Genomic DNA, 26,720 nt, shown 5'->3' with positions numbered 1-26,720 from the left:
TAATGGTAAAGTAACTTGTTATATTCATCTCAGCTGACATCAAATTGTTTCTAAGTTCAAAAGAAAAACATTTGTCTTTTTATTATTTGTCACTTTGTGTTGTTAAGAACTGAATAATCTCACACATTCCCAGTATGCAAGCAGTCAACAAAAGAAAGTAGTTTGAAAGAAGTTTCTTAATATTTAGTCACTAATCTCTTTATGTTTTGATTTTGAAAAGTCTGTAAAGAGCTGGACAGACAGAACAGTGACTGATCCAAACAGATATGACTCCTCTACGTGTGTGTTACCTGTCTCGTGTAGGGGGGCTTAGTTGGGATTACAGTGTCAGTCCTTATCGGCGACACTCTGTCTTCCCTTGAGAGATTACAGCTAATCTCAAGACAGCTCTGTGTTCTGACAGGACTGTTAAAAAAACAACAAAACAAAATAATAAGACTCAGGTTCTATTTAAAAGGATGGAGAAACTCCACAGGTAGCTCCGGGTATTTTTGTTCAAGCTTAATTATGTTTGTTGACAAAAGATGTGGTAAGATGTGCTGTATGGTAGCCTCTGTTTGTTCAGTTCTTCAGGATAAAACTCTTCTTTTAATTCTGATGGTCCACAGTGGAGCATATCAGTACTGAATTGACCATAAAGTAAGAATTCTAGTTGGGCCATGTCCAGTTTTTTGACTTTTCAACCTTTTCTTAATTATAATTTGGTGTACAGTCTGCTGAGAATTGCTGTTATCTTTTTACTGTGTGTTATTTTACGACAGCTTTAGCTTTTTATACATTTTAGATTAAAGCCACAGTGCAACACACTATAATTATTCATTAATATTTTTTACTATTATAGCTTCATGGAGCATACAGTTTCTGCAGGGTCTTACAAACTCCCTAAAAGGCTTAGATTTAAAGTTAAATCTGAAATATGTTCAGATTTTAGGTCCTAAAATACACTAAGTTATGTCTTAAACATGTACATTCTTTCAAACATTGTTTCTTCTATGAACTTTTTTCATGCACTCTTGGTATTCATTCATTCTGTGTTGTAGTTCTGAGGATTTGGCTAGCAACATGTCATGAAATGAAGTCATGAAGTTAACTCACGTGATTTTGTAACAAAAATTGCATCATTTTGTTCTAATAGCAGCATTGTCTACCGCTTCTCGACACAAAGCCTGGCTGAACTTTTTCTCACAGTTTGCAACATGTATTGTGTGATCGGTTAGAAGTTTGTGGGTGGGTTTAGTTGCGGAAAGGCACTCGGTCTGCAATGTTGTTATTTTGCTTTAAATACTCCGCTTCCAGAAACCGGTTGTTGGATGTTGTGTGAGCAAACAATATGGACAGTTCTGAAGAACAGCAGGCCAAGTTAGTTAAAAAATACATACATCTGTACGACTTACACGCAAAAGTAGTAACAGATCTTCCACAGATCTTCCACCTCCTGCTTGTCAAACAGCATGTTCACCTCCTCATCATCACTTGTGAACTTATATTCGTCCATCTCTGCCAAGCCTCAAGTCGCTGTGTTTACTTCTGTTGGAAAACCACACCTGTATATGTTTTGAGCGTGACGTGTCCTGCACCGGGAGGGGTTGTCCTGGGAGTTCTGCTCCGTGTGTCTCGTTGACTATAAAAGGCGTGTGCGAAAACCAACGTCTCGCAACTACATGACCTCGAACCAACTTCTTGACTTCTTATGGAGTATGACAGAGCCTTTACACTGGAACCAAACTAGGTCCCATCATGCAGCAGTCCTGTCAGACATTCAGCCTTCAAGAAAGAATCTGGTGGCTCTGCTCTCCTAAATCTGGTTTCTTGAATGATTTGGAGTGGATTTGAATTTAAAGGAAAGGCAATATGTGTTACATTAAAATACATTTTACAACGACTCCTTTTTTTTGTAATTCGTGTCGGAATTTAACAATAAAAATGTATAAATAACAGCTCCAACTTAAAGGTTCATACTGTTACAGAATCAACAGGTAACAGCTAAAGTGTTTGTGTGTGTATAAATGAGCGAGAAATACCAACATGTTGACCTCATCTGGTCTGAGCAGGGGACTCAGCAGGCTTGCAATCTTTCCCGCAGCGGTGAAGACCCAATCTGAAGGGGGTCTTGTAGAGCACACAGGGAGAGCGGGCGTTGTTCGGTTTCTACCAGAGAACAGGGATCATTGTCTCTGTAGTCAAAAGCTCTACAGTAACTACTTAGCTCTGCGTCTGTTCATTCTTCGTGATGCGACCCCCTGCAGCCACTGCACCAAATTTTGTTGTAAGGCGCTGCTTAACCTTGACTCTGTCCAGGCCTTTTTTTTTTCAGCCTCTAGTCTGATGGCTGCGGCACTGTTGTGAAAGGTTTAGATGATAATAAATGCACTGTGAAAAGTTCTTGTTTTGGTAGTTTTAGCTTATGTAATGTGCAGGAGTTTTGTAATTACAGATGTCTCTAAATGATTGTACTAGGCTATAAGTTGAGCAAGTTGCACACAAAAACATCTTTGAGTTGCTACACTGTATTGCCAAAAGTATTCACTCACACATCCAAATCATTGAATTTCAGGTGTCCCAATCACTTCCATGGCCACAGGTGTATAAAATCAAACACCTAGGCATGCAGACTGCTTCTACAAGCATTTGTGAAGGAATGGGTCACTCTCAAATGTAGTGAATGCCAGCATGGTACCGTGGTAGCATGCCATCCATGAAATAAGTCCAGTCGTGAAATTTCCTCGCTACTAAATTCGGTTCAGTTCAATTAAAAAATACTTTATTAATCCCAAAGAGAAATTAAATGTTGTTGTAACTCATCATTCTGGTTTTGTTAAAGAGTTATTATAGATGCTGATGGCTGTGGGCAGGAAGGATCTCTTGTTATAGATCTCTGTTATAGCTGCGAAGCGCGTGCCTTTTCATAAATATCAGAGCAAGTGTGTTGACAATAAAACTTCTAGATGGATTTTGAACCCACTTGCAGATTGCAAACTTCTGCAAAACTCCTAATGACACCGCATGTCAAACATTACAAAGAGCATAACCGTTTTCAAGACAAAAACTGTAGCAAGAAGTTTCAAAATAATCATAGGTAATTTCAATTAAAGTTAGCATACATGCAATGAGCTAAATGCCCTTGTTTTTTTTTTTGAGTCTTCATAATTTTGTTGTCCATAACAGTTAGGACTTTTCTGAATTGGATAAAGTTTTAAAGGCTCTTATCAGTGGCCACCTTTACTACGCTGTGTATTCAATAACAAATTTACAAATCTGTATACGGCAAACAAACACACTTCCATCAAAAATTAAACTTTATTCTGTTTTATTCATTTTATTTCCCTTTTGAATGGTCACTATGATCAGTTCTTTTTGTAAGACATTTGAATTGGGAAAGACTTAACTTTTCCCTAAGCCAAAAGGTCTTAAATTAACTTGGAAGAAAGGAATTTATGCTGGAACTCCTTTGCGCATTTAATACACTTAGAATTGTGTGTAATTTCCTGCTTTAGAGTGATGTGTAGCAAATTTAAGTGTCTGGGTGTGCCCAAGTACTGCTTCTCCTTGCACAGACAGAATGTAGTCATGGTAACTTTGTAAGCATAATAACTCACACCACACACAAACTATACTGTTTCTCTACAGCTTTTTTTTTGGATTGTTGGGCTGAGCTACTTACTTTTTAATTGTATACAATTAACTTTTATAAAATTTCAAATTTTCACTATAATCTTTTTTTTTGGTTTGTTTTTGTTTTATTCCTTTGCCAAAGCTATGTGTAGATGACTTTTTTTCCTAAAAACGTTTAATTTTTTAAATTGTTTAGTTCTCGATCGTGTTCTGATGTACACCACCTTTTTTTAACCTTTCTAACTGATATATGAAAGTATAACATACGTCATGAAGAGGAAAACAAAGGCAATTACGATTAAAACTGTATTAGCATTTAATTGTTTTGCCTCCTAAATTATGGCTGAAGAATACTGTTTGAGGTGTGTCCATTCTAGCTGTGTCTCCAGAAAGATGTAAGTATAATAATAGATAATAGAAAGTATTCCAGTCATTCCTTTTCTGACAGGCAGGTGGGAAGTCTAGTCCTTCTCTGGGGACAAACTGTGATTTAAGGAGTGCTTGATTTACTTTTGGTTTGAGTTCTGCTGCCTGGCATCCTTTAAGTTTGGTTCTGAGTTTACATATTAACTGACTGTAGTTGTGGTTTCTCAAGATGAGTGCCACAGTCAAGGGCGTTTCGGTCTTCTACCCTATTTAGTTTTCTAACTAGTCCTTGGTTTGTCATGCAGTTACCCAGAATTCACTTTGCCTACCGCCTGTTGTTCATTTCCGTTCTGTGGGCAACATCGCACCACAACATTTGTTTGAATGTCTGCGTGTGATTTAGTTTTCTTTTTCCTTTTTTTTTTTGTCTTTTTCTGCATGTGTGTGATCTTTTAAGGGCTCTAGCAGCTGTGAAAGTGGAAACATCACTTAAAAGTATTATGCCTGTGGATCATCTGGTCTTTATTTAGACATGAGTTTCTACTTTCCCTTCAAAATGTCTCTTTTAAAAATCCAAATAGAAATTAAAACTTGCCTGTATACTTGTGTTTTTAAAAAATTAAAGTGGGTAGTTAATGAAATATGTTTGCAGTGTTTAAAAGCTTTCTGCATTGTATGCCACCTTTTGAAATGAATAGAATTATATTAGAAATATACAAAGATGAATACAATAAAATGGGCGAAATATCTAGTGTAGCTTTTGTGTAATGAAGTGGATGTTTTGTCCAGGCTAACAGCTGTAATAGGTTGTTAGTTTAACTGTTGGAGGTTTATAGTACTTTCTGAAGTTTAAACACAGCCTAAAGTTTACAGTTTAAATTTGAGCTCATGACAAACTAATAAACATTAGTAACCTATCTGTGTAAGATTCTTCAAAACGACCCTTTTCTTTAATATATTATTGTTTTTTTCTTTCTAATGCTAATAAATTTGTTTTATTGAAGAGAGTATTCTGCATTAAGCTTTTTAATTAAACTGCTTTCTTTTTATGGTGAAATGCAAGCCTTTCTTCAGAAATGTTATTTGGTCTATACTGCCATCTAGTGGTCTGTGTGTGTGTTTTTTTTTTTCTGTTAACCTTCCCTCTTGTGCTTTTTGTGAATTAAATCTTCTGTTCAGCATAGAATCCCTGTAATATAGAATACATTCTGAGTAATGATCTAATCCTGAATGAGGCACTGTTGAAGGTTTTTGCAGTTTATTGGGTGTTTCTTTCTGTCCATTCAAGATTTCTGGGGATTATTTCCTTGATCTGATCACCTGTCACAAGTAATTCAGTCTAATGGATTCTTTATTTTTCTCCCTCTCCTTGTCACCTCTTCTCTGTCCCTCCTGTTGATTTTTCTTTTCCCCACCCTTCTTTGCCATTTTCTCCCTTTGGTTCTTCTCATGCTCTGCAGAAACTGAAACGGCTGTTTCCTGATGAGGTAGGTTTATGCGTTACTATCACCTGTGTGCTTAACGCAATTGGTCTTTGTGGCTTTTTAACAAAACCAACCTGCCATCTTGTGTTAATTGTCATGTCACCGTCTGTCAAAGGCCTAATTCACTACAACACATTTACTGTTGAGTGTCTGTTTTGTCATGTGCTGCTGAGAACACTGATAACATGGATACATGAGTGATGCTAAAGAAATGGCAGAAGACTCAGTTATTGAAGACCACTAAATCTGTCTGTGCCAAAGTTATATGTATCCTCAAGTTAATGTTTCTCAGTGTTTTCATGTGTTTTGTGTTTTGAACAGTATAAATATGCAATTCATAGAAAGTTGACCTTTTACAGACGTTATTACTGATTTAAGACAGTTATGACAAAGTTTCTGGAAATGGTTAAACATCTGAAAAGGGCTAATGTATCCACAAACTAAGAGAATGACTTTATGGGTGTGTTGTAAGACAGACAAAACACGATAACAGTGATTTTTAAGTGATAGCAGGCCTTAGATTTTTTTTTTCCCCTGACTGTCATGGTTCTTATTTCTAATCTGCTTCTTATTTTTGTTCACTTATCTAGTTGGAACGTTTCACCAGCATGAGAATGAAAAAGGACAAAGAGAAATCGAGCCAGATTCCAGGCCAGCGACATTCTTCGGCTGCCAGCTACGAGCTCAGCGCTCAGAGCGGCTTGATGCAGGAATATTCTGAGGACTACATCCTGGAACTCTTTGAACAGATGCTGGTGAGGGAAAAAAAAAGAAGAAATGTGTAAAAGACTCAGCTTCTGAGGAGTTTCATACAATTTATTATCTTGCTCCTACAGCTTAGGAGACTAATCAATAAAGACCCTTTATATGGGATTAATTTAATACCTTCAGCTAATTTTCTGACTGTATTTACCATGCACAGTGTGAAAGGGTTGTTTTTGTTTGGTCTAAATGGATATATTTAAGCAAATCAAAACAAAAAGTTAAAAACGCTGTGTTTGAAATCCTAAAATAAAAGAGTATTTAAATTGGGATTTATGTAGCAATATTGTTTATTTGCTTTACTTTTGATGATAAGGTTTTTTTTCTTGTTTCTTTTTTTTTGCTGGTAAAAATATGCAGTCACTGCATCTTTTTAATTGCTCAAGTTTGCATTTTTTTTCCTCCATCAGTTCTTCTTGTCTCAGAATATTTTAATAATTGTTTGCTCGCTGTGTTTCTTTTTCTTCCTGTTTGTCTCCAGGTGGACATGAACCTGAACGAGGAAAAGCAGCAGCCTCTAAGAGAAAAAGACATTATGATCAAACGAGAGATGGTCTCCCAGTATCTCCACACCTCTAAAGCTGTTAGTATTTCCAACAAACATAAGTACAGACAGTGTTAAAGTGAATTTAGAAACTGCTTTTGTCCAAGGCAAGTAAGATCATCAGAAATGGACCATTCCAAATACATTTTATTTTAAAAATAATAACAACAAAACTGTTCATTGTTTTAATAGCAAAGTAAGATTTGGTTCTTATCAGATATAAAAATTGGCTGCATCAACTTTAGTGAACAAGAGTATGCATATTCATTTATTTTACATATTGTTTCTGTTAACATAATTTAAATCAAAATGCAGAAGCAGTAAATTCATTCTGTAGGCAGTAAGTAGCAAACAGGTGCTGTTAATCAGATATTTTAGATTAATTGATCAATATTGAGTGCATGCAGTTTTGTAACAACAGCTTTTGGCAGTTTGCTGCTCTGGAGCGTTTAGTGCAGGTGCCAAAGAGAAAAGCTGTCGGCTGTGATCTTATAGAGCAACTGTTGCTACCCGTCAACCTGGAAAAGGTCAAAGGCCCGATTTCAAACAGACTGAAGTGCATCATTCTTCAGCACGAAAGGCTGAAAGCAAATGCCAGTACTTGAAATAAAGGAAGTTCCTTAAGGTTCACCCTGAGGTCAGATTATGCAAAGTCTTGAAAAGCTGAAAGTAAGCAAACATCTCTCTAATGGTGTCATTTAGTGCGGTAAATGTTAAAGTTCAAGGAAATGAAAAATGGGAAGAAAAAAAGAACAGAAAACGTGGCTTGTTCTGAATGGTTACAAGTAGAAATGTTTACCTTTTAGAAATGTCTGAAAAGTCTTTGGTGTCCAAAGAACACACAAGACCATGTGCTGATGTCTGGCAAAAAAAAAACAACCAGGGTTTTTAGATGAACGCCTTATTTTAATCGTCAGGCACAGCAGTGTTTCGGTTTGCTTCCTCTGTTCTAAACATTATTCTGGAATCAAACATGAGGCCATGTTCTGGTCTGACATCTGAAGCTTGGCCAAAATTGCTGTGAAGGCGCAGCTGCAGATCTACCACAGAACGACGGAAATGAAATGAACCTTCTTTGTGGTCAAGGCAGGGCCCAGCCCTCAACAGCACTGAAATACTGTGGTGGGAACTTAAAAGAGCTGTGTGTAATCAAATGGCCACAAACATCAATTAACCGAAGCAACAGTGTAAAGATTATGAAACAAAATTCTCCACAAGATATGAAAAACCAACAGTGTCATGCGGAAAATAAAAACTTTGCGAGTTAGTGCTGAGTGGTTCCACAAAGTTGAACAGATTATGGTGTTAGTTTTCAGTGTTTTTTTATTTTATTTTATTTTAGCTTATAAGTGTCAGCTCAACTCGCAATGTAATATAAAGTTTTTGTTAAATTATCTTGGATTGAATTTACTTCATTTAAAAGCCATTTGTTATGATTTTAAACTTTAAACCTTAAAATTAAAGAAGTTGTATTTTGGTTTTACTATAAATGCACTTGTAATTTCAGAGAAAAAACCCTATTATATACTAAGGAACTTCAAATTAAGTATGAGTATTGCACTCCTTCTGTTACTATGATCTTTTTTGTTAAAATCACTCCAGTTATATTCTGAAACGAGTAAAACTTGAAAGCAAGTGTGTTGTGTTAATGTGGGTTCTGTGTGTGTGTGTGTTTGTGGTCACTTATCAGGGCCAAAACCAGAAGGAGAGCTCCAGGTCAGCAATGATGTACATCCAGGAGTTAAAGTTAGACTACAGATCTTCACAGCTGCTGGGCTGTCTCGAATCCTTACGCGTCTCACTCAACAACAACCCCGTCAGGTAATAACGTTCAGTTGTTGTTAAAAAAAAAAAAGATAATGTGCGGTTCATTAAAGTGCCAAGTCTCATTTGTGTATCCAACACTGCCAGATGTATGTGGCGTTTTTCTTTTTGTTTTGGACTGCTGAAATACTTGGGAAAGTTCTTCATAAGGTCAAAGTCATTGTTATATAAATTATTTGAAGGGGACGATTGCCTGAAGCCCTGAACCCGTAGACTTCAACAGACACTGTAAAATTTCCCAAAGTGATGCTGTGTCAGGCTTTCACTGCAGCTGCCACCATTTGAGTGAAGTATTCACCGGCTGCTAGATTGCAGCTCAGGCTGAGATTATGTTATTGACCCATCCAGTCAAACACTGGAAACATCTTGAGTTGCTTTTGCGCTATATTTATTGTGGTTATTATTTTGGAATATACAAGAAGGTTGTTTTGAAAGAGGTTAACAATCAGCAGAATAGTTGGTGTTTGTGTCAGGATTGTGGTAAAAATGTTAACCAACAGCTTAGAAAGTTTCTAAATAAAGCTGAAAATCACCACATCAGAAATGACTGATTAACCTTCACAAAAATAATTTTTTTAGTAATATAAAGGTGGATGAGCTATCAAAACAAACTGGCCTGCAGTGGAGTTTATATATGTCTAAAGCTGAGGTGGAAGTTCCATCAATGCAATGATTGTCATTAAGAATCTGGATTAAAATACTTTGAATTTTAGTTTGCCTAGTCAAGTCTAGCATTTATTACCATACAAAGGCTATTTGTAAATCATTTGCAGATGAGATTAATACATAAATCCAGCCACAACCTATTTTCAGTTATACTTGTTTTATGTGTAGACATTGTTTCATAAAGAATCAAATGTTTGCTTGCATAGAAATGCGAAACCAAAACTGTTATTTTTCAAAATCAAAATAAAACAATCTAATCATACTGTCTTGTCCAGTTGGGTGCAGAACTTTGGAGATGAGGGTCTAGCTCTGCTTCTGAATTTGCTGAAGAAACTACAGGAGGAGAAAGACGAATACCCGTAAGTCACATAAGCCTTAGAAAAGAAGGTGGCTAATTTTTATGGTGGTAGATGTTTGATGCCTTTTGTGTCTCTGTGTCATCCACATACTAGGCCGATGGGAGTAAAATGTCAGCATGAGATAATCCGCTGTCTGAAGGCCTTTATGAACAATAAGGTGAGACACTTGGCTGGTTCTTTGTGTACCTAAAAATATTTAATTTTATGTTTTATAAATTAGCTTATTTTCTGTTTTTGTAGGTAAAAATGACTAATTTGTATGATTTTATTTATTTTTGTAGTTTCACAGTTATTCCACTAGTCATCAGTATAAATATAATTTGACCTTTGGTCAGGTCAATACAGTAAATTCTGTCATTGAAAATCATTGTAAAACCTGTCTTCTGTAACATGTTATTGTACTCATACTGAACTGTAAATAGCATTTAAAAATGTGACATTTCTGGTATCATCTGTTAGTTTCAGCCACATTTTCTTGATGTAAATTATTTTTATATTAAAAAAGGTTTAACACATGAATGACTTGTTTTGGTTATGCTTACTCTCTTTGTTAGTATGGACTAAAATCCATGTTGGAGTCAGAAGAGGGAATTCCTCTGCTGGTCAGAGCCATCAACCCCAGGGTGCCCCACATGATGGTGGACGCTGTGAAACTGCTCTCTGCCATCTCCATCCTGGAGCACCCCGAAAACCTGTAAGAATCAGTCAGATGTTCAAATCATGTAATTAGGTTAAACACCCAGAAATAATGGACTTAAACAGCTGTTTATTACAGTTTAGGTCGTGTGCTAAGAAAAACATGTCTTTATTTTCACTAGTGTGTTAGGTTTGAGTTTTGTTTTATTCCATATTTTTAAAAAATATCTGATATGATTACATATTGAAAAGTTTTCTGTAATGTGTGTCGATGTTTACTTTTCTAGACATGAGCGTGTTTTGGAGGCCATTACAGAGGAGGCTGAGAAACGGGACATTGAGAGGTTTCAGCCTCTTCTTGCTGGAATGAACAATCAAAATATTGCTCTTAAGGTACACATTCATGCAGAAAGAGTTCAAGAATTTCTATTAATATTGTTTTATTTCAATTGCTCTTCAAATGTGGTGCTACTTGATAGAATAGTCTAAAATATTTAATCAGCTGGTAAATCTTGTTCTGTGTACATTATTTTTTCCGGTTGGTTCAAACTGTGAAGCTGTCTTTATAATGTGTTTTGGCAGGCTGGCTGCATGCAGCTGATCAACGCTTTAATCAGCCGAGGAGAAGAGCTGGACTTTAGAATCCATATTCGCTCTGAACTGCTAAGACTTGGACTTAGAGAAATGCTGAAGGTAAAACATAATAATATATACTTTTGTAAAGCCGCTGCGGCAAAGGACACGTTCACATTGTTACTTTATTTTTTTCTGTCTTGATGCCCCCATGTTCTTCATGGACTGGCACTCACTTATTATGTAAAAAAAAAAAAAACTCTCAACTGTCCAGATTCAAAATGTTCCTCCTGTCATTCTCCCCTGAACCTTTTCATCCCCCTGCCTCCATCTCATCCTGTTCCCTGCAGGAGGTGCAGAAGATAGAAAATGAAGAGCTGAAGGTGCAGCTCATGGTGTTTCATGAGCAGGCTGAGGATGACTCTGAGGATCTCAAAGCTCGTCTGGAAGACATCCGCATTGAAATGGAATATCCTTTTAATGGGAAAAAGTGTTTTTATTTTTTTTGTGGAAACTCACTTCTTTTAGATAAATCATGACAATCTTTATACCTGCTTTTGGCAGTATTCTTGAAAGTGTTATTTTGAAAAATACATTTTGTTTTTCATATTGATCATTCATTAGAATCAAGATCTATATCATATAGAATTTGTATTGACTGCATCTTAAACACTGCTGAGAATCTTCATCTAAAATATACACCTTTTTCCCTTTTGTATGATCTCTCAGCTGGGTCAGTTTATTCTAAATCGGTAATCAAATTTGTATTTTCCTCATTTTTTGTACTTGCTGGTTCCATCATCATAGTCACTTTGTAAACATATAAACAATAATTTGGTGGATATCAGCATGTCACCTGTAGTGATGAAAAGGCAGCAAATCAGACGGTCTTTTGAAGTTTATGCTGAATAGCTACAACAACTTATCTTAGTTTTTAGAGGCAGTTTACACAGAAAAAAACAGAAACTTTGCTTTAGTTTGTATGAATCTGATGACTCATGTTGCTACTGCTAATGCATCGGGTGTGGATCGTAGGCAAGGATTGATGGTTTTGAAGCTGTATTTTATGTATTTATCACACATGATAATAATATAGTCAGGATTAGATGTTTTTCATCACACAATGGGTGCTCTTGTCAGCTTTTTCTTTAGGATAGTAAAAATGGTGTTGATTTTTAAAAGAAAGTAAACTCTAATGTAAGAGTTTATTTTTTTGAAAAGACTATGTTGTAGTTTGTTCTTATGTTTTCTACTTTTGATGTGCAGTTCTAATTTTCAACACCAGGTGTCTCCCAGGCATTACCAAAACTGACTGCCTCACACAAAGACAAACCCACTGTTAAGTGTATTACAGTAGTTTGTATTAGTTGTACAACACAAATATACTCATTTGTTGCAATTTAGGATCATTTTGTTAACCCTAAAGCTTTACTGTGTTTGATATATGCTTCACTGTAATCTTTGGGTCCAGTGATGAGCTTTAGTGTGCAGATATGCCTTTTTAAATCGTTGGTTCCTACAGATGTTATGTACTGAATATTTTAAACTTGTCTATTGATTGGATTAACTGAGCCTTAACTGGATTTGCTTCAGTGATGTGAGGGAAGTGTTTGACATTTTATCAAACACGGTGAAAGACTCCAAAGCCGAAAGCCACTTCATGTCTTTGATGCAGCACCTTCTGCTGATCCGGAATGATTATTTGGCCAGGTACAACACACACACGTACACACTCACACACTTATTGAAACTCTAAAGAATTCATTTACATTTACATGTCACACTTAATAGAATTTGATATTCAACACCTTTCTTTTATTGTGATAAGATACCATTTATTTGAGTAGATTGGTGTGTATTTTTTTTAAATTGACGTAGTAAGTTGAAGTTTTTAGGATTTGCTCTATGTTTATCAAGTTGCTTCCACACTAATCTTAGTTTTACCCAGTTCATGTGGAGTTTGAAAGGTCAGACAGCGTTATTTAAGTAATAACACTGATTCCTCTGTAAAGCAAGTCACTTTACAAATGAGACAGTTCTCCACTGTTTATGAGTAATTCAATTAAATGTAGAATTAGGCAAATTATAACCTTTTTTAAAAATCTTTTTTCTTATTTAAAAAGAAAAAAATTCACAAAGGACTCTCATCATTCATTTTACAAACACAATAAGACCACAAATATGGAAATGATACGGTTGTGTGCTGCAGAAACAATGTGAGAAAAAATGTTAATATAACCAAGAAAAAAAGGAACTTCAAAAAAAGATGCTTCTTCCTCTTTTACAATTCCCCTCACATCTTCCCTCCTTTCAGCCATTTCCTCCGTTTGCTATTTGTTTTCTAGAGCACCACTCCAAAGCAGTGAAATTAATAAATGCAAAGAAGTCCAGTTTCATTTTAATAGAATTGAGCACCATCCACCCTTATCTGAAGAAATATGCTAATGTCTCCCTCGGTGTCCTCCAAAGCCCTTAGAGTTTCAGTTAAAGAAAGGGAGGCAAAAGAAAGAGAATGAGAAGACAGACATATAATACTGTGAGGAGTTGGACAGCTTGTACACATAGTTACTTATTAAAATGATTTTATTTAACAGACAAAACGTACAAACATATGAGTGCACCTGTTTAAAATGCCATGGCTGGTGCAGTATTTTTTTTTCTTTTGATTTTATTGTACATATAGGTAACCATAGTTTTATTTTTTAACAATTTTTGGAATAAATTGTAAGATCTCAAAAACAACTGGTCTCGGCTGATTAGTAGCATCCCTTCAGTCTTTTCGATCCCTTTCTGCTCTCCTATTTTCTTCTATCTCGGTGATTCACAATCGACAACAACAGACATGGTGTACAGTATAATGGTGTCCAAAGACAGACAGGTAGTAAGCGGAGGTGGAGACGGAGAGACAGTTAGAGGAAATTGAAAGTTGAGGCAAATTGCTGCTTTAGAGGGCCTGCCAATTTCCCCCCCTTTTCGATTTCAAGTGACCACTGAGCCTTGAGAACTCAACAGATCAGTGTGGAACATATGGTTACACTTATCATGTTTATACCGTGCTTATGAGCTTATTACATGAATTTTAGGAATGCCATGAGATTTGCAGGCTTTTGTCTCCACACCTTTTTTTTCTTTTGACAACTAATTAATTTTAAACATAGACTTAAGCCTACTAATGACTCCTTTTTGAGCCAATTAAATTTTAAATTGAATGTGTTGAAGATTATAAAGAAAGCTAGATTTAAGATGCACCCAAATACATATCAGTTTAACTTATTTCTCCAAAAGGACACTAGATGTCTCTCTCGCTCCATGGATAAATTTCAGCTTGTTTTTTTTTTTAAGCGGGGGGGGGGGGGGCGTAAAATCCCTGAAGTATAGTGAAGAAGTGAAAACAGTATTAGACAAAGGCAGAGTGAATAAGGGAGCGACCAGGATAGGAAGCAGACAGAATAAATAAAGTGTTGAGTTTTTGATTCTGGCAGCAACTAATGGGGTCAGAGAATTAGACACCTCCAGAATCGAGTGTATGTGTGAAGTTGGCTTGATCAGACATTTGGCGCTCGACACAAACCAGTGAGCTCTCACGGAAGCAGTCGCACACAATCAATCTTTGTGACAAGAAACTCAAACTGTTCTGCTCGCACAGACAGCCAATTTCAGTTTTAAAGACAAAGTAGCAAGAGATGGGTGTTCACACATTTGTCTGAGCAGGCGAACAAAGTTGTTTTTAGTCATAGCCTGACCCTCTACTCACGCTGTGTGCCAGATTTGTTATCGACTTGTTGAGAGCTGGTATTACCAACCACATAATTTGCTTTTATAGCTAAATATGCTCTAAAGAGTTTCACATTTTCTTTCCCCTGCCACGTTCTGCATTGCAATCTTCTCTACCTGCATTTTAATATTTGTCTTTCTATTTCTTTGTGTCCGAACGCCTTTATTGGTTAACCCATCTCTCCTTCCTTCCCGCAGGCCTCAGTACTACAAGTTGATTGATGAGTGTATCGCTCAGATTGTGCTACACAAGAATGGAGCAGACCCTGACTTCAAGTGCCGACACCTTAATCTCAACGTCGAAAACTTGATAGGTGAGCTGTTAGATCACTGGCATGGAGAGATACCGTCGTGCTTTTCTTGCTGCTATTCTTTAATGCATGCATGAATCGCAAACACATTTGGGTTCAAAACACAGTTTACATACAATTACAAAGTGTTGCTGACAATAGAATATAATGTTATTGTTAAATTAGTTGAGAGCATTATTGACACCACAAGGTGGAGCCAGAGAGGAGCCATTAGTATGAACTGAATTGTGCTACATGTTTTACCATCATAGATAAATTGTATGAAATAAATTTTTCCCAAGAGAGTTTTTCATTCCTAATGCAACAATTCTCAAATCCTTTTGTACTTAGATGGTACCCCTCACACTCTGATGGTGACTGTATTAATAAAACAAGCCAGCAGTGTCTGGATTCATTTGTCTGCAAGCATCTCAAGGTGCCTGTGACACAGAGAGGCAAGACACAATCCCTAGCAGCTACAGGCATGACACAGACTTTTCTACGGGAATCAAAGTATTAGGGCTGATTTATGGTCTGTCAGAGCTACTTTGTAAGACATGCTGCCTTGAATGTTTATGCCTGATTTGAATAGAAGTACTCACAGATAAACAGAAAAGCATTTCCAGTGATGCAGGTGATGTGTTATCATTAAATTAGGGGCATTAGGTCTCTTCAGGAGGAAATTCATATGGTTCCACTTGGTTTAACCCGATAAAATGCCACAAATAGTTGAATGAATGAAAAACGAGAGATGTTTAAAGCAGATTACTATGGTGGAAAAGCTGGTTAGTCATGGTGTGAAGTGTTTATAAATGACAGATTGTCAGATTTGTTTCGAAAAGGAACAGAAATGGTTGTACACAGACCTTAATCCGCCATCAAAAAGGTGTTGCGAGGGGGGATTAAAGCCGACTTTGTGATCGCCACTGATCTGTGTGATCTGTTTCTCATCACCCTCCGTCGAATATAAATTGGAAATGTGGACTTGTTTCTCATAAAATAATCATTTTTGTGAATCTCTTTGGACGCTTGTGCGCATGCAGATATGTTGACTGGAGTGGCAGTCTAAAGTGAACCCTGACTGTGGTGAGCTGAACCCGAGCAGAGCGCAGGTGCAGGGCATGTGTCATGAGCTGAATGCTCTTTATGGCAGGTCTCCGTTGCTCACTGCAGGAGCCTCTAATTGCACTGCTTCTAAATGCGTCCTGACACACGCGCGCAGGCTGGCTGGCCTCCTTTAAGCCTGTCAGAGTTATTATTGGTGGAAAGCAGCCCAATTCTGCCCCGCATGCATTATTTAGTGTTTTTCTTTGAACTCTGAAATTCAGCACAGTTTTTCTCTCTGCATTCTGTCTCCCTTAGTGCTCTCTATTCAAAGTTTGTCCCATTTAGCCTTAGCCACCACGGCTATCTGCTTCAAATCCCCCCCCCCTCGGGTATCATAAGCGCTCTTTGATCCAGTGACATTGTGGCATTCATCTTCATATTAATTAGCTCTATCGCTGCACATTCTCTGTAAGCCCCTCAGCGCCGAGCCACCTGTTGACCCTGCAATTATTCAGTAAAAGTATCCTGTTGGTCATTCTGTGTCCTTCTCGTCGTGTCCTCTGCCGAGCAGAATATCTGATAAAACCAAAACTCCCAGACAAGAGATTTATCTTGCATAAAGGGAAATCTGTGTGCCGCTGCCTTTGTCACAAATGCCTGTAGTCAAACAAAGGTGTGTGTACTGAAGGCTTAAAAGGTAATGATATGTAGAAGCAGCAAGCAACACAAAGCATCCTCCTGTAATGAGATGGATTTGGAATCGCCTCATAGAGCTTGACTGTGAGTGGTGTGATAAAGGGGGGGGGGAATAGGAAGACGAATGCATCTATTTGTAAATTTATGTGAATACACATAGCGTGCCAGACTAAAAAATACAATGGTTTTGTGGCTAGATGTGTGCAGGTGTGTTATCAAAACCCTCATCTACAACCACTCTTCCTCTTTTTGTTTTTTTCTTTCTTCTCTGTTTTTGTCTATAGACAATATGGTGAATCAAACCAAAGTGGAAATCAGTGAGACAAAAGCCACAGAGCTGGAGAAGAAGGTAAAATGCACACAGAAACGTTTATTATAACCCCATCGATGCTTGCACACAGCATATTCTACACAAAAATACAATCGGATCAATAACATGAGTTCTAAACGCCTGTTATTATAATCAAAGTTTGATCGATTGTTGTCAGGATGCAAGAACCAGAAAGAGAAAAGAAGAAAGTTTGCCCAAAAAAATTGAGCATGCACACATTTAAAAGCCATCAGGCAGACAAGCGCACACATACACAAATGTGCAGACACACAAGGGGGGTAAATGCCTTGATTGTCGTGTGTTGCCAGCCTGATGTTTCTATCCCAGTGACAGGATAATTGGAAAGAAGGAGTTGAAAACTCGCCTTCATTCATGCACGCATTAAGATACACGGTTTCATGTGGGATCATATCCATCGAATGGACACACATCCACACAACCACCCGCTCCATGAAGACACTTGAATTCATTTTTTTTATGGACTACACACATCATTTTGCTAGTTGTGCATGATGGGATAATTGCAAGCAGTCCTTTTGGCAGGAATTAAGGATAAGGCTGTCAGGCTGCTGACAGCGAGAGTAACGGATCCGCTTTCTGCAAATTAGACAGCCATGCGTGTCTGTGTGTTCATGTATTCATCCCTTTTTTAATACTTATTCTGTTTGTCAAGAGTCTTCAAAAAATGTGTGCAGTAAGTGAGGAAATTAAAATTGGAGTAAAATGTTTCTCAGTAAGGTGAAGGTCTTTTTTTTTTTTTTTTTTAAAGAATTGAAGTGAGCTCATACAAAAGCAATGAAGCATCTTCAGTTTATAACTGACACTAATTTGCAGTGTAAATTATACAGTAAAACAGAAAGCGGACTGCTAGAAATGGTTTCAACAGGTCTTTGAGATACGAAGGATGCTGCCTCTTCACCGAGGATCCTGAAAGCTTGTGCGTTCAAGCACACTTTTGCTCCTGCATTTCATTTTAGAACCCTGAGTTTTCCCTGCCTCTCCATCACCCATTTAATGAAATTTTTGCAAAATTATGTCAGCTTTGAAGACGAGACCTTACTATTAATCCTGAGGGATTGCCCCATAATGTTTATTCAGCCTTTGTAGAGGTGGATTTTCCTGCAAAATCCTAAACGTAGAGAACTTTTTGCAATCTTTTGTTATAGCTAATGTCTTGCAAACATAGAACCTGTAATATATAATTAAATTACAATAGAAACCAGATTTTCTTTTTTCTTTTTAAAATAAATTTCAGACCCAGGTGGTACAAACCAGTAGGATATTGCTGAATATGTATTACATTCGAACACAGAATTACCACTTTGATGGTGTCTGTGCAGCCCAGGGATTAATGTGACCTTTTTCTGAGTGTCCTTGAGAAATCTGAGAAAACACAGTCCACTGCTTTTCAGATAACGACCTCTTGAAATTAACCGTAAAAATGAGCTCTGCTTTCCACTTTTGAAGAATACTGGAGGCTGAGTCCGTCTCTAACTATGACTTAAATATCTTTATATCAGCTGGATGCAGAGTTGACTGCACGCCACGAGTTGCAGGTGGAGCTGAAGAAACTGGAGGGTGATTATGAACAGAAGCTGCTGGACCTCAGCCAGGAGAAGGAACAGCTGGCCACGTCTAAGCAGGAGCGAGAAAAGGAAAACCAGGCACTACAGCAAGATCTAAGCTCGTTGCAGAAGCAGGTACACACAAATGAAAGCACATCATTTTCTATCTTTTCAATTTAATTGAATCTAATTAAAAGGTGCTTATGTTATTTTTGTTGTTTTAAACATTGAGTCAGTAGCTGGGATGTCAACATGGTGTCTTGCTTGTAGAAATCTTCATTCCAAGCTAACTATCTTGGGTTAACCTAATTCAGTATTTTATTACTACTGCAGTACATCTTCTTTGTCAAAAAAACAAACAAACTTTAGGGCAGTGTCAAAAAGGATTGAGTTGAATGTTTGAATACATGTTATTTAATGTCCTGGAAACCTAAATCCAAAATTACAACCACAAAAAAAAGCTGCAAGAAGCAAAATATTTCAAGGGATAACACCAAAAAGTTGCTCAACATCAGTGCATACTCAGAAAGATGGAAGGCCACTGGTCGTTAATAATTTAGCCAAGCATTGCATGAAAAGAGGGAAAGTAACTAAAAGGATATTGTGAAAAGAAGCCAAATCCTGTAGAGATTAGGAATTTCTATAAATAATGAAAGTGGGAGAATCAAGAGTGACTAAAGCGAGAAGAAAGAAGAAAATGGACTCAGGATAAACATATTTTTAAGGCCAAGACACACACACTGTTTGTGTGTGCACTCGTGGCAAAGATGAGGATTGTTTAGCTGTCAGTGTCCTGCTGACACACCAGCTGGACTCTGCCTCGTAGTGACAAACAAACACACCAAATGACCCAGAACCGTCTGCCTCTGTGCATGTGTGCTCATAACCTTATGAAGACATTTCGGTGTGTGTGTGTCTGTCAGTTGAACAGCTACACAACTTCCAATATGAGCATCATCCACAGTGGCTGATGCCAGCAGAGTCGACTTCTAACTACACAGAGGCTCTAAACAAACACATACACACCGTTGTCCAAAGCATCAACAGTGTCACGAGCCAGGCATCAAACAAGCTTCTCATACTAAGATGGCTCACTTTCTGTGTTTGAGGCACTGCCGATGGAAGATTTCTTCACATGTAGAGATCTCTGTGTCCCCGTGTATGATGCCGTGCCCATTTCTTCATCTGCTGCCGCGCTAAGAAAGCCTGCCTCGAAGGCTCTGTTCGTCTGTTACTGTCTTTTCAAAGTCTGAGGAAACAACACAAACAATTTGTTACGCTGCTGCATGTAGATGATGTTCCACACATAGTTTTTTTTTTTTTTTACTTGACATACTTAAGAACACAGAAAATGGTCTACTCAGTACATATTCACTCTTAATTGTCTATTATAGCTTTATTCAAATGCTAATCTGTTTTTTATCAACTGATGATTTTTTTTTATATCTTGGGCAGTTTTCTTAAAATGTAGCACCTACTGATGTCAATACTGTAATCAGTACTTCATCATGGATATGTGAAATTCATTTCACATTCACTTCTAATTTAGAAGTTTGTCCTCTTGTTTTAAAACTTCTTTTTTTGAATTCCTCTGTGGACTTAATTCCCTTCCGCTATGATTTTTCTCTGTGTGCTCTGCCCTGCATTCTCTCTCCATCTTTTCCAAAGCTCAGTCTTTCCCTGGCTTTAATCACTCTCCCCCCCTTCCTTTTGTTTTTCCCTTTTCTTCTGTTGGCATCTGTTTTTATTGGGAATGGTATTTGCCAAATGTTTTAAAGAGAGTCAATTCAAGGAATACAAATTATATAATTGACCTCTTTCATTTGTGTATTTATTTTTTTTAACTGTAGGACTATAGATAGCTTTAGTTGTAGCATAATATTTAAAAAATAAAAACACCATAATGAGACTCCAGCCTGGCGTCTCACTCTTAAACCAAGTTTTATTGAAATGCACTAAAAATAATGCCTGTTCACGAGATTTGGAGGTACCTGTAGGCTCAAAGGAGGTTGTACATCAAACACTTGCAAAACAAGGGGCAGAGCTGTGAACTAATCTGAGTAGGAGCAGGAGTGCTTTATATGAATTTAATGAAGAAACTTGTTTACCCTCTTGGACCAATATTTGGATCAAGCTTTTACTGACCAGAAATATTTGCTACAGGAAAAAAACAACATTTTAATATGTTTGAAAATTTGAAAACCTGCTGTCGAATGTTAAGTTGCACACATTGAATGGTGTTAATGACGAACTATTATCAACTTCTTTTTCCGCAGATTGAACAGCTGTCAAAGGATCTGGAAGAAGCCAAAACCAAAGTTGTTACAGTAACTGTTCCTGTGCCGACGCCTGGTTTGCCCCCTCTCTTACCTGGCCAGAATGGAGGTGTGCCCCCTCCCCCTCCACCCCCACCCTTACCTGGCATGGGACCTTCACCCGTTCACCAAGCTCCACCTCCTCCTCCCTTACCAGGACACACCAGTGTTCCTCCCCCTCCTCCTCCTCCTTTACCTGGCATGCCAGGGCCTCCACCACCCCCGCCTCTTCCTGGCATGCCAGGGCCTCCACCACCCCCACCTCTTCCTGGCATGGCGGGACCACCACCGCCGCCACCCTTGCCGGGTATGGGACCTCCACCACCGCCACCCCCTCCCGGTGGTCCAGGTATTCCTCCTCCACCACCAGGCCCAGGTATGCCCCCACCTCCACCAATGGGCGGCTGGGGTGCCCCTGCACCACCTGCGCTACCTTTTGGGCTCCAACCTAAAAAGGAGTACAAGCCAGAGGTCCAAATGAAGAAAGCAAACTGGAGCAAGGTGAGACCTGATGCAGATGGTATACAAATCTGAAAATATTTAGTCATCTGCTGTTTTAAACAACCCTCCTGACTCAGATGTTTCAGATCTTTGACTGTGTTTGAACTGTGTTATGTGCCTTGAAGAAAAAAAAAGTCCTGTCAGTTTTGAAATGTGTTTGTAATCAGCTTATATATCATTCTGGCTGCTTTTGTAAATCTAATTTTATCATTTTCATGTGCTAAGACAGTCTGAAAGAGCACAGCATGAGTTTTAATCTGTGCCCAAGTATGAGAGACATGTGAGACTGAGCTTTGACAGTGAGATTTTTACCTAAAGTGACTTGCATGCATACGTGTAGCTCATGACTTTGTGCTTCATGTTCTTCTACGCCCTCTCATCTGTGATGGTTAAAACATCAAAACGCCCTTCTGTCTTTCTTTAGCCTAAAGCTACTGTTTAATGGCTAAAGCAGACTTCATCAGCATTTAGCTTCTCCCTCTCTCGCTCTCTCTTTGTTGGGATGGTGCGAGGGTTTGACGAGGATGTCACAGAAATTGCGTTTTAATAAGCCTTCTTCTTTTAGCTGCACCACTGAAAGATAATTAAATTGCTGCTAGAAAGGATAGTATTCTTTTGTAATTTAAATTAACTTTTTTTTTCCTTCAGCCTCGGCCTCATCCTCCTTTTTTTGCATGCTCTCTTGCTTTCTTTTTTGCTCCTTCGACTCATTCCCATATCACATTTCTTTTCCGAACTCTCTGCCTTTTCTGTCCTACACCCATCCCTGAGGCTTTGTCCATAATGAAAGGCCTGATATCTATAAATTTACTACCACTGCTTTCTCATTCGCTCTGGGTTTCCTTTTTTTCTCATTTTTTTTCTTCTTCCCTTCGATAAGAACATTCAGAAAGTGGGGAGAAAAAAAAAATACGGAAAGTTAATTGTGACTTGTGTGAGTGCATACAAATAAGGGTAAAGAAAAGAGTGGAGAAAGGAAAAAAGAAAATAGTTTTTTTTTTTTCTTTTAAATTGAGCTCAAGTTTCTTGGTGGTAAAAGTGTGCAACAATTAGAGAAAATGACTACATGTATCTTCCTCTTGCATTGCTCTTTGTGTTCTCCTTCCTTCATCATCTTCCTCTCTCATCATACCCCTGCCAGTTTCTTTTGTTCTATTGACTTCTTTATCTGCCTGTCTCATTGTTTGCCAGGTGCACAGATAACCATTTTTGGTAAATTGAGTCAGTTTGATGAAACAATTATATAACAGATGTGGTTCAATTCACTCTGTATTTTGTCCCCCTCTGCCTCTGCCTTTCTCTGCATACTGACCTTTATCTGTCTTAGATCGGACCGGAGGATCTCAATGAGAACAGTTTCTGGATCAAGGCCAACGAAGAACAGTTTCAGAACAATGAACTCTTTGCCAAACTCACCTTTACGTTTTCGTCTCAAACAAAAAGTGAGTGTGTAGCTTATGTATTTCAGTATCTTGTTTTTCTTTCTGCATTTCACAATAATGACTGTCTTTTTCTTTGACCATCTCCCCTCCTTTCTGGACCTCTGTTTCAACCCTTTCTTCTTCTTCCATCAGGCAGTAAAGGTAAGAATATTGCCCATTTTTCTATTTTTTTTGACACAATGTCTTTAGTCCTTCTCTTTTTTGTCACCTTGAAACACTACACATTTACATTATTCAGAGGTACAGTGACAGAACAGAATTTCACACAAGTTCATGAATTATCCACTCACACCTGGCAGTTCATCATCTCAACGTGCAGAGACAGAACACTCATCAGTTGGTGAGATGAATTGGGACTTGGGAATGTTCGGGGAGACAGACAAAAGGGAAAATGGTATAGGAAGGGATAAGGAGAAGGTCACTGATGTTCTTTGACTAGCCACCAGCTGTCCTGGCACAAAGCGCTGACACATGGATGTACACACAGACAGACAGACACGCACACAGACCTGTCCACTCCGATCACCTTGTCCCAGTGCCACTGAGCCTTCTGCTCCAACTCCTCCATATTCAAATTATATCTAGGACAGCACGAACTTCCAGACAGCGTGTTTGGGTGTGTATGTGATTTCATCTGACCTTCAGTCTCTACAACACACACGCGCACACACACACGTGCTGTCCTTTTCAGGTCATATACATAAACAGGCACGCATTGCTTAAGCTAGCTTTTGATGTCAGTTAAATGTCAGGGTTGGCAGCTGTCCCATCTGCATTCACCTGTATATCAAATCCCAACGTCTGCCTGCCACTCTATAATTTGACACCCCTCCCCTTACTCCGTTTGGCCCATGCACCTATGAATCCTCTTTTTATTGGCAAAGACAGCCGCCTGTTCTGGATGATGTCTAATAACCTTTTCTGAGTGCTGTATATAAAGACACCGTGGCCTTTTCATAGCCCCATACCTGTCTGTGTATGGATCAGGGTGGGGTGGGCTTGAGTGGGTAGAAGGTGGATGTGTGAGTGTTGTTGTTTTCCTTTGTGTGTTTTAAATCCGCAGATTTTTTGTTGTGTGAATAAATCTCTATTTGGGATTTTAATGAGCTTTTGTACATGCATCACACTTTTTTTGTGTACTTGTGTGTTTGTGTGCATTTCTTAATCTTCAGTTTCTTTTGAGAGAGCTTGTGTTTGCGTCAATACATTCACAGATGCCCTATAAGCAACTAGCTCTGGTCATGTGAACTGAACCTTCACCTCTTGCCCTTCATTCTCTGTCTTTAAACACACAGCTCAAGGCCTCATATATTCTTCCTGAGCTCTCTATCCCTCTCCTTACTCCTCACCTTCTGGCCATTCCTCCAGTCCCAAAAACTGACCAATATCACACAAAGTCACCACTGACCCACCCTGACCCTTCCTGCTCCTCTTCTTCTGTTGCCCAGCAGCTGAATGTGCAAGTACACGCTGGCACACAAAAATAGACGTGCAGCAGGGTCGTGTGCTCGGGGCACAGTCAGAGGTGTCGACCTCTACTGCTTAGTCAAAGAGCGGGCAAATGATGGTGGGGGAAACTCATCCTCTGGCTTCACACAGCTTTTGTAGCACTTTCACACATACTATGTGGGTATTTGTGTTTGCATTTATTGTTTTCTTGTTTTATTCAGTATATTCTTGTTATAACTAATCACCTTATGGAAACAAGCCTATCCTTCTGTGTTCAGCTGTTGAATATACTAGAATTTACCTAAACAAATGTGACCCTCGACTCTAGGCACGCTTCACAACGGATATTTGAAATGTAAGTTAATTAATAATTTTGTACCAATTTTATTCAGCATTATATAGATAATGGAGTTTACATTGGCAATATTTGCCTGCATTTTAGTTTATTTCAACACCTCCTGATTGGTCAGCCGTTTTCCTTCTACCCTTTCACTTGGTAAATCTTCACAAAGAGCACAATCCTTTAATTGCTCTAGCCTGCCTTCTTTCGCCGTTTTCTGCAAATCTGTTTTCAACACATCTTCACCTCAGCTCCTATTTTTCCACACTATCTAACCAAATCAGTGTTAAGTTTTGTTACTGGTTGCTTCTCTTTTCTCTTTTCAGTCTTTGTAGCTTTCCTCAAGCTTCACGTAGGATGATCCCAGAAATGAGCCATAAATATAAACTATGGTAAATTTGGTCATATTGTCATAAATCTTTTAACAAAAGCTTATAACTAAACTGTATTTTTATGCATCTAAATAATCTATTTACATCAGTGGTATGCAAGGTTTATTTAAATAATCTATTTTTTTCTGAAATATTTTGGTATTTAAGTGTTTCTTGTTTTTTTAATGTAGAAGCGTGACTCCATTCAGCTGCCTTTAAACATTGTGCTCATATCAACAAACATCTGTATGGTAAAATGTTTTTCATTGGGTTCTGACTGACAAGAATATACCATGGTTTAAACTTTTCTTTAATGAAAAGTATTGCATGTTATTTATTTTACCAATTTTTTTTTTTTGCAGTTTTTACCAAACAACAGTTGTTTTTCTGCAAGTAGCTTTTTCAGTGTGTTATCAATAGTAGTGTAAGATGTGGGACAATTACACACATTCCCTCATACCTGTGGTCCAGAGTACTCATTGTAGCAATGCTGATACATTTTATTATGGATTTAGTATATTTAGGGTGCTAGGCGTGTTTATAAATATACCAGTAAAGCAATTACTGAAAATACACTTCATCAAGACTGCATTCTGTTGTGAATTTATGTAATTCTGGGTTTTATTGGGGTTGAATCAATCTTAATGATTAGGTAGCTTTGTTAGCTTTGGGTTTCTATTTGAAGACCCATTAGAAATAAATATGTAATGTTTACCTGAAATAACTGCAACTATCCAAATTCTACTGCAGTATTATTGGATGAACAATTCTATTCTATACTCAGACATTTTCTGTGTTTCTGATGTGGCTGTTTGAAATTGTAAACAGCCTTGTTGCTGAGAGTCTATAAAGCGATTAGTCTAGTATAAAAGATTTTAGGCTGCAAGCTTATCCCTCTTTCTTTCCCTTTAAGCTACTTTTTTAATTCCTCACTTTGAAGTGGTTTGTTTACTACCTTTTAGTGTTTACTTTTCCCTTTCATAATGATGAATAGTATTGGTTAATCAAAATTCGAAGCTGTGTTTTGAAGAGCACGGCTGGACGGCAACATTGCTAGAATTTGTGCACTGTTTACTTAGCATTAATATATACATCCGAGACTGTCCTCTTTTTATTAAATTATTTTTTATTAATTTTAACTTTTGCAGACTTTGTGTTTTGTAGCAGGTGCCTTTTGAAGTCGGCACCTCAGATAGCCCAATTAGCAAAAGAATATGAGAGAGAGAGAGAGTCAGAGACAGAAGGGGGAGGGGGAGGTGGGTGAAATAAAAGCAGAGTGAGCAGAGGGAAAGGGTAGGCTAGTGGGAGCTGTGGTGATTAATTCGATTCGGGAGAGAAAAGAGCCAGGAGCATATATAGTTATTAATCCTTATAATGGGAGGATCATTTTCATATCCCAATTCTCCAGCCTTTTCCACATTCTCTTTTCTGTGTATTACTGTTTCAGTGCTTTGTTGTAGCATGTTGTCCTCATTTCTGTTTTTCCAGCGAACCTTCAACCCTCTGAAAGCCCTTTTGTGATAACTGCATAACTTCTACATTGGTAGCAGTGCCTTTCTGTGTTGCCTTCACTTTCTATAAGTCACAAGCACATCTATTGTGGATGAATTCATGTTTCTGTTCAGTAATGTCTGTGCTCTGGTGTATGTGCTTGGGAGAGTGGGTTGGTGAGCTCTGCCACATTTAGAGACCAATTATAATAAGCCTTTTGATCTCCCTGTGTTCTGATGAAATCAATTTTCCCTCTCTGTAGGTGTGATTGTGTTCTCTCTA

At 38.0% G+C, this 26,720-nt stretch overlaps 1 protein-coding gene across 2 annotated transcripts in view; it reads left to right on the top strand.

Moving 5' to 3' along the window:
- The window catches only part of LOC108243075 (protein diaphanous homolog 1), an 89,469-nt gene that overhangs the window by 11,368 nt on the left and 51,381 nt on the right, over window positions 1-26,720 (top strand). The window contains exons 2-18 of one of the 2 annotated variants that reach the window (XM_025008599.2): window positions 5,439-5,465; window positions 6,053-6,217; window positions 6,706-6,807; window positions 8,459-8,589; window positions 9,534-9,617; window positions 9,711-9,774; window positions 10,172-10,311; window positions 10,541-10,646; window positions 10,836-10,946; window positions 11,177-11,295; window positions 12,420-12,536; window positions 14,799-14,914; window positions 16,918-16,982; window positions 18,485-18,664; window positions 20,806-21,345; window positions 22,673-22,787; window positions 22,920-22,928. In XM_025008599.2, coding sequence (XP_024864367.1) covers window positions 5,439-5,465; window positions 6,053-6,217; window positions 6,706-6,807; window positions 8,459-8,589; window positions 9,534-9,617; window positions 9,711-9,774; window positions 10,172-10,311; window positions 10,541-10,646; window positions 10,836-10,946; window positions 11,177-11,295; window positions 12,420-12,536; window positions 14,799-14,914; window positions 16,918-16,982; window positions 18,485-18,664; window positions 20,806-21,345; window positions 22,673-22,787; window positions 22,920-22,928 — 2,191 coding nt within the window. The remainder of the gene's footprint in view (window positions 1-5,438; window positions 5,466-6,052; window positions 6,218-6,705; window positions 6,808-8,458; window positions 8,590-9,533; window positions 9,618-9,710; window positions 9,775-10,171; window positions 10,312-10,540; window positions 10,647-10,835; window positions 10,947-11,176; window positions 11,296-12,419; window positions 12,537-14,798; window positions 14,915-16,917; window positions 16,983-18,484; window positions 18,665-20,805; window positions 21,346-22,672; window positions 22,788-22,919; window positions 22,929-26,720) is intronic. The other variant, XM_025008600.2, reaches the window with a different exon arrangement.

Source organism: Kryptolebias marmoratus, linkage group LG9, assembly GCF_001649575.2.
Source record: "Kryptolebias marmoratus isolate JLee-2015 linkage group LG9, ASM164957v2, whole genome shotgun sequence".
NCBI lineage: Eukaryota > Metazoa > Chordata > Actinopteri > Cyprinodontiformes > Rivulidae > Kryptolebias > Kryptolebias marmoratus.
This window is presented reverse-complemented; position numbering and strand designations above follow the sequence as displayed.